The 8686-nt window shown below is 40.0% G+C and overlaps 1 protein-coding gene across 1 annotated transcript; it reads left to right on the forward strand.

Moving 5' to 3' along the window:
* The first annotated feature begins 892 nt into the window (after nt 1-892).
* On the forward strand, nt 893-4383 carry LOC146927368 (uncharacterized). The gene has a single exon (XM_085700654.1). The coding sequence runs from the start codon at nt 2063-2065 to the stop codon at nt 3473-3475; it is 1413 nt and encodes a 470-aa protein (XP_085556780.1). The 5' UTR covers nt 893-2062; the 3' UTR covers nt 3476-4383.
* The last annotated feature ends 4303 nt before the right edge of the window (nt 4384-8686 follow it).

Genomic DNA, 8686 nt, shown 5'->3' on the forward strand with positions numbered 1-8686 from the left:
ATACCTCAATTCATTCGATTTCAATTTGCAACCGCTATATGGTTATATAATCGCTGCAGTTCTATATTGATTTCAATTTGCAGCCGCTATATGATTATATAAATTTGAGAAACCTTATTCCCATGCAATTTTGAAGTTTCAATTGTCCTTTATTTCTTATTTTTATTCACGCTACTTCTTTCAATTTGCTATTCTCATATTTTATTGTTGCAGCCTGTTACTTCCTTGGTTCCGTGATTAACAAAGGGATGCACCAATTCAATTCCAATTCCTTTCATTGTTGTTGCGCTGCTGTTCCACTTTAATCCAAATTGATATTGCCTTTCATTGTTGCTATGCACTTATTCCCTTAATTGAAAGTCATTCATCAATTAACAGGTAGTAAATTGTTCGAGTTTAGTTTAGGTTTAATATCAAGCATATTTAATTTTCCGCCGTTTATATTATTGCACAATTTAGAATGTAAAAATAGGCTTTAATGTAATTTATTTTTTCACTGCAGACCCTAGAATGTATAGTAGGTTTTTATGTAATAGCTTTAGGTGCATGTGCGCGGGTGTGTGTGTGTGTGTGTGTTTACCTTTTATGCTTGGTAGTTTAGGTCAAAGGTCCTCGTGGTGATCCAACGCCACCATAAGGTCCCTACGCTTTTATTTTTTCTGCTCCGTTAGTTTAATTTTCATTCCAATTATTTGAAAACAACAAAAAAAATGCATATAACAAAATCACAAAAAATATTTTCATAAACAAACCTTGATCCTAAATCAAGTGACCGTCTTTTTTCATTTTATTTTCTTAATCAAACTTCAATCAATTTAATCATACCTTGAGTCCATTTTTCTTTTAAATTAAAAAATGCAAACCAAATCTTATTTGCCACTTGGCTTTTTATTTTAAAACCTTTTTCAAAACTAATAAAAAACACACAACAAATCAAACGTCAATTTCTACCCCGAACTACGAGGTTTTGATCCCTCACGGGTACGTAGGCAGAGGACACTCGTCCTTCCAAATCAATAAAATGTAGATAATTAGGTCTTCCTTTTTTTTAATCATTTCAAAGTTTCATTTTTTTTTTTTCAAAAAAGCAAGCAAGTTTAAGCACAAAAAGTTAAATAAAATCAAGAGGTTCTCGTAGAGTACTACGAATATTTAGGGTGCTAATACCTTCCCTAAATATAACCAACCCCCGGACCCCCCAATTTAAATAAATTTTTTCAAAGTCGTGAAATAAAAAGTGAGTCAAAAGCTAATCAAATAGCTTGACCTCCGAAAAATGACGCGACAGAAATGGCGACTTCACTGGGGAGCCCCCTAAGAGGGTTGAGCCTAACTTGGTCTTATTTAATTTTTGTGCTATAACTTGCTTAAAAAAAAAAATCCAAAAAAATAAAAGATGGAAATTACGTGTATATCTGTTCTCCCTTCTTCTTTCTCCTTTCTTAAAACGTGAGTGGTGAGATCATAAGTCCTACACCCGGGCTTGAGTGAAAAATAAGATAGGACGGGGTACGATCATAGTGCCATACCAGGAGCGGTCCTGCGATATGTGTGCATGTGATATAACTCCACTCAACGTGGGTTTCAAGAGTAGTACTATGTCACCATGAGCAGTCGTGATTGGCATTATTATTTTTGAAATCCTTCAAACGTTGAGGACCTTTAGATCACCCTTAACCCATCTTGGCCTCTTTTAGGACGTAGTGCGGTGGCTAAACCAAGAGCAGTCTTGACTTTAGTCGTCACGCGATACTACACTCAAACTAGACTTCCTTACGAATATTATTGGACTAGGAGCAGTCCTACGCACCGATATGTTCATAAGGGTAGTTGTAATTTGGGAACTTGGTAGAACCTTTGTTACGAGTGCAATTCAAAACCATAGTCCTTACCAAATGGCGTTGTTACCCTTGACTCCAACATGTGACTTAACCTCACCATAATTTCACCATTTGTGTTAGCATAATCATGCATACATGCATTCATTCATAAAACAAATTCTTTTTCTCATTAAAAAAAATATCGAAGGACTTAAACAAGTTTTTTTGTAAACATTGTAGATATGACTACTAGGAGTATTAAGAAGTATAGCTTCCAAAGCCAAGATCTGGAAAGCTTGAGGAGTTTGGGAGATGTCATCACTAATCGAGCGAGGTTTCAATCTCACCATGGGAAGTTGCTCAAGATTCTCAATACAAAGTTCGACGGAGGGATCCTCAAGACTCTGGTCCAATTCTACGATCCTCGTCTCCACTGCTTCACCTTCCCGGACTACCAGCTTGTCCCCACCCTTGAAGAGTATTCCTACTTGGTCGGCTTACCAGTACTTGACAGAATACCTTTCAGTGGTCTCGAGGGGCCCCCTACAGCATCCGATATTGCAAAAGCCCTTCACCTCAAGATATCCGACATAACTGATAACCTCACTACCAAAGGGAAAGAGAAAATCCAGGGGCTAACTTCCAAATTCCTAATCAGTAAAGCCAACATTTTTGCTGCATCAAAGAATACCCTTGCTTTCGAGTCCATCTTGGCCTTGCTCATCTATGGCCTTGTGCTTTTCCCCGACGTTAATGGTTTCGTCGATGTTAATGCCATCCAAATTTTCCTCACCAAAAACCCTGTCCCAACTCTCCTTGCTGATACTTACCACTCCATCCACCATAGAACCGATAAGCAGGGCGGAACCATCCTTTGTTGTGCACCTTTACTCTATAGGTGGTACATCTCACACCTACCCCAATTATACCTCTCCAAAGACAAAGCTATATACTCAGAGAAAATCATGTCCCTTGCTCCAGCCGATGTAGTTTGGTACAACCCAGCTTACGATACCGGAACCATCATTGACTCATGTGGGGACTTCGGTAATGTGCCTCTCCTCGGTATTCATGGGGGTATCAGCTACAACCCTATCCTAGCTAGACGCCAGTTCGGGTATCCTATGAAAGAAAAGCCTTGCAACATTGCACTAGAGGGCACATTCTATCTCAACCTCACCGATAGCAAGGGTATGAGAGACCAGTTCATGAAAGCTTGGCGTACCATCCGCAGAAAAAACAGCAATCAATTGGGGGATAAGTCAAACCTCACTTATGAAACCTATACCCAATGGGTTATCGATAGAGCTGCTGAGTATATGATGCCTTACCCTATACCGAGGTACTTGTCCTCAACCACTCCAACAATACCTTTACCCCTACCCCTTAGTACCCAAGAAAAGTACCAAGAGAAAATGGCTGACTTAAACCGTGTGTGTACCACTTGGAAAAGGAAGTATGAGGAAGCTATGTCTGAAGTAGGGGATAAAGATGTGGAAATACTGCAGCTCAAGCATGAGCTCCTCAACAAAGAGCGACAATTGATCGAGAAAAACGCTCAGATCCAAGCTCAAAGTGCGAGGCTTGCACAATTTATCAGCAAGAAGGAGTGCATGGATTTCTTCGCAGGGGTGCACCCAGATTTCGAGGAATAGTCTACTACAAGAGCTCAAGAGTTTCCTAGTTGATTCACCACTTTATGTTATTTCCTAACTTTTTGTGATGTACTTTGGAGTCTATCCTTTGGCTCAGTTTTGTTAAAAGGGAGTTATCTTATAGTACTTTAATTAGTCAATGAATTTTTCAATTATGATGTTTACAAATTTGCTTTTATAAGTCCTTCGAAAAAGTGTCTATTTTTGCATAAGCATCATGCATCATTTTTCATTTCATAGTCTCGATTCCGAGTCTCACAAGATTTCTTTTCCATAAAAGGTCAATCTGTCTCAAAAGTGGTCTGACTGTCCTCGTCCAAGGCCAACTCGCAGCTACAACACTCGTGCAAACAAAAAGAGTGAACGTATCAATTTGAACAAGAGACCACAACGCTCCAGGCCGAATCAAAGCAGCCGCAGTTCCAGCAAAGGCCAGAACGCCAACATCAACAATAGCCTCGACAACAGGCTCCAAAGATGCAGTTTGACCCAATCCCAATGACGTATGCGGAGCTACTTCCCATCCTGCTCATGAAGAACCTTGTCAAAACTAGAAAGCCTCCTCGAGTGCCTAACGAGTTGCCGGTTGGGTATCAACCTGACCTCTCATGTGCCTTTCATCAAGGAGCACCCGGCCATGACATTGAGCACTGTCTCTCTTTGAAGATTGAAGTCCGGAAGCTGATTGAAGCCAATATATTGCTCTTCGAAGATTGAATTCGTACTTGCAAGCCACATTTGGGTCATCTTTGATGTTCCTTCTACTACTTATCTGTTCAAATAATGCGTTGGTTTGTTGTTTGCTACTTTTCAAAAAACCCTTTCGTTCTGCCCGAGACGAAAGTGAACTGGTGTAGGGCTTTTTACTTTAAGCATTTTCATCATTAATAAAAAGGTCGTTTTGATCCTGACCTTGTTTTTTATTTTGTGCTTTTTCTGGAAAAATGGTAATACAAAAAACCAAAAAATATAATCATTCCCAAATATCTGCATAATCATAACTTACACTTGTCAAAATCAATAATCAAATCATGCATTAATAAACCCGTTGAACACATTAATCATGTACTCTCTTCCAACTTTGAGTTCCCTGTGTCCGAAGCTGAAGAAGGGAATGAAGAGACTCGCGATGAGATCTCTCGCACACTGGGGTATCTTAGCCGTTGAAGTTGCAAACAAAAATCAAGAAGATTGTCCAGAAGATGGCAGTCGCTTACAAAGATTGGCCCGAGATGCTATCGTCTACACTTCATGAGTATCATACTCCAGTACACATTTCAACAGGGGCAACCCCCCTCCTTCCCCAATATATAACATGGAGGTCATACTTCCTGTGGAGGTCGAAGTCCAGTCAATAGAAGTTCTGCTAAAATCCAAGCTTGATCGAATTTAAACGCATGACGACCTTGTGCAAATACATCAAAAGAGGTTTAAAACAAGCTTCTAACAAAAAGGTTCGTCCCCATGAATTTCAAGAAGGGAACTTTGTACTACTTTCCAACCAGACTCCTGGGGCAAGTGGACGACTATGAAGGCTCGTGTGCAATGACTCTTATGACTATGGATGGTGACAAACTCACACGTCCCATGAATGCCGATGCAGTCAAGAAATACTCTGTCAAAGAATAAAAGCTCGATAAGTCGCAAATCATAAAAAGCGGCTTAGGCAAAAATGAGCGTCTCGGTGGACTGAAAACCCGAAAGGGCGGTCCAGGCAAAAATTAGAGACAAAAAAAAAAACATGATGATGATTATCCTGATAGGTTGAAACCCGAAAAGGGCGATCTATGCAAAAGTTAAGGATCATGACAAAGTAACTGCATCCGGTCAGGCACAATCCACTTGGGGCATTCAGTTATCAAAAGACCTCCAATTCGAAGCATCTGCAGATCAAAGACTCGGAACAGGGGCATTCAAAGTTATTAGGGAGTATAATGGTTATTGTGTTCAATGTACCTCCCTATCACAATTACCATTTTCCAAATTATTCAAAGATCTGTGGAGCCACGCCATTGGCGGCCACCACTCAATTCATCAAATTTGAGCATGTGCCCATTTATTTGGAACTCTCATTTATTCTATTTGCAAAATTTCTTCTATTTTTGATGGCAATACTTGAAGCAAAAAAAATTTTCACAATACAAAACCTTTTTTACATCTTTTGAAAAGTGTGAACAACAAACACATCCTCTTTGAACTCGTGAGTAGTTGAAGCGTACATCCGCATCCGCCTCGAGAACGGTTACACTCCGAAAGAGAAACATAGCTAAGCACTATGGAGAGGACCTCTGCTTTGAGCAAGACGCAGTCATAATCCAGAAATTCAAAAAAGAAATACAAAAAAAATTTAAAGCTCGCTAAGTTGAAAACCTGAAAAGGCGACTTAGGCAATAGAGAGCGTCCCGGTGGACTGAAAACCCGAAAGGGCGGTCCAGGCAAAAATTAGGGGCACAAAAAAGGAATATATTCCCGTTGGACTGAAAACCCGAAAGGGCGGTCCAGGCAAAAGTTAGGGATTTTCAAAAAAAAAAAAAAAAAAAAAAAAAAAAACATGACTGCTGAAGCATACCAGTGGAAGAACACTCTGCGCCAGTTTACAAACAGCGACTTCTTCCAGACTTTTGGTTAAACAATGGGCTCTCTCCCCAAGAGGCATCAGTTGCTACCTTGTGCCGGGTTTTACACCGCCAACGGCTCAATTTGTTCACAATAATATCATCTCCAAGGAAGTTTGCTGAGTGTTTGTACTGCAATGTCAGTCCGCCTCCCATCCTACATATCTTGTCTCGTTTCATCGAGTCGCCTGTCATATCCAATTTATACAGTCGTACGAGCTACATCCATACATTCATACATTTATACAATCATACATTCATACATTTCACGCATTCATGCACTCATGCATACACAATATATACACAACATCATTCATACATGGTTGCATCAGTTGTCGCAAGTCTTGTTTGGTCGCATCTTTTCGTTTCAGTCTTCAATTGTTTCAAGCTGCCAGTCCTAAACAACGGACCGCTTGAGTTTATCTTTTGTCTCGTTCCAAGCTTCCAGTCCTAAACAACGGACCGCTTGAGTCTACATTTTTGTCTTATTTCAAGCTTCCAGTCCTAAACAACGGACCGCTTGAGTTTACTTTTTATCTTGTTCCAAGCTGCCAGTCCTAAACAACGGACCGCTTGAGTTTCCTTTTGTCTTGATTCAGGTTGCTAGTCCTAAACAACGGACCACTTGAGTTTCCTTTTTGTCTTGTTCCAAGCTGCTAGTCCTAAACAACGGACCGCTTGAGTTTATCTTGTTTCAAGCTGCCAGTCCTAAACAACGGACCGCTTGAGTCTACTTTTTGCCTTGTTTCAAGCTGCCAGTCCTAAACAACGGACCGCTTGAGTCTACTTTTTGTTTCAAGCTGCCAGTCCCAAACAACGGACCGCTTGAGTTTATCTTGTTTCAAGCTGTCAGTCCTAAACAACGGACCGCTTGAGTTTACCTTTTTGTCTTATTTCAAGCCGCTAGTCCTAAACAACGGACCGCTTGAGTTTACCTTTTTGTCTTATTTCAAGCTGCTAGTCCTAAACAACGGACCGCTTGAGTTTATCTTGTTTCAAGCTGCCAGTCCTAAACAACGGACCGCTTGAGTCTACTTTTTGCCTTGTTTCAAGCTGCCAGTCCTAAACAACGGACCGCTTGAGTCTACTTTTTGTTTCAAGCAGCCAGTCCCAAACAACGGACCGCTTGAGTTTATCTTGTTTCAAGCTGCCAGTCCTAAACAACGGACCACTCGAGTCTACCTTTTTATCTTGTTTCAAGCTGCCAGTCCTAAACAACGGACCGCTCGAGTCTACTTTTTATCTTGTTCCAAGCTGCCAGTCCTAAACAACGGACCGCTTGAGTCTACTTTTCATCTTGTTCCAAGCTGCTAGTCCTTAACAATGGACCGCTCGAGTCTACCTTTTTTATCTTGTTTCGAGCTGCCAGTCCTAAACAACGGACCGCTCGAGTCTACTTTTTATCTTGTTCCAAGCTGCCAGTCCTAAACAACGGACCGCTTGAGTTTACTTTTCATCTTGTTCCAAGCTGCCAGTCCCAAACAACGGACCGCTTGAGTTTGCTTTTCACCTTGTTCCAAGCTGCTAGTCCTAAACAACGGACCGCCTGAGTCTACCTTTTCATCTCGTTCAAGCCGCCAGTCAAAAACAACGGACCGCTTGAGTTTCCTTTTTATCTTGTTTTAAGCAGCCAGTCCTAAACAATGGACCGCATGAGTTTACCTTTCGTCACTTTTCAGTTCCAACCAATGAACGGTTTGAAATCACATTTTTCTCCAGTGTCATCCCCAGCGTTAGCTGTTCCAGTGATGTCACCAGTCAATTTCTATTTCAATTTCAAGTTCAATGGTGTCGTCCCCAGTTTATCTGTTCTAGAGACGTCGCCAATCAATTTCAAAAGTGTCATCCCCAGTTTATCTGTTCAAGTGATGTCGCTAAATTTTTTTTGTCTTCATTAAGCTATCGTTCCAAACTAATGCGGTAGTAGACAATCTTTTCCCCAGTAAAACTACATTCCCCAGCAGTGTCGGATCCCTTTCTTTAACGAATTGGGTATCCCGTTGTTTGTTTCTCGTCCCAGTCAAATCATCTTTGCCGTCCTGCATTCATAATTGCATCATGAGCATTTCACAGCATCTTAGGTCAAAAATTGGTGTACTTTTGTATTTAAGTCTCTTCGTCCCGTCAACTCAAAGATTTCATCTTCAAATCTCTGGACGAAGAAACTTAAATAGGGGCATCTGTCATACCCCAATTTTTGACCTAAGGTCCTACATTCATACACCGTTCGATCCTGATTAGTCTTTGACATTTTAGTGAAAAAATCGGCAGAAAGATATTTTAAAATACCTCTTTTTTGTTCTGATTCGGGCCCTCTTCTCACTTTATTTTTATTATTAGTTTTTTTTATTATTTCCATCTTTTATTTGATTTTACAATTTTAATTTTTCAATTTTTATTTTTATCTTTTTTTTTAATTAGTAGTGTTTCATATTTTATTTTAATCACTTGTTTTTAATTTAGTTGTCCAAGGCATAAAAAAAAAAAAAAACAGCAAAGTCCAATAAGTCTGAAATGCCCGCAAGGGTCCAAAAAAAATTTCTTTTATTAATTCTATTTTTAATTAGACATTTTTTTTTTTTTTACTTTAATCACT

Source organism: Medicago sativa, chromosome 4, assembly GCF_051527215.1.
Source record: "Medicago sativa cultivar Bolivia chromosome 4, Bolivia_mono, whole genome shotgun sequence".
NCBI classification, from domain to species: domain Eukaryota; kingdom Viridiplantae; phylum Streptophyta; class Magnoliopsida; order Fabales; family Fabaceae; genus Medicago; species Medicago sativa.

Coding starts and splice junctions, on each gene's coding strand:
- LOC146927368 (XM_085700654.1), top strand. CDS start 2,063: ATGACTACTAGGAGTATTAAGAAGTATAGCTTCCAAAGCCAAGATCTG.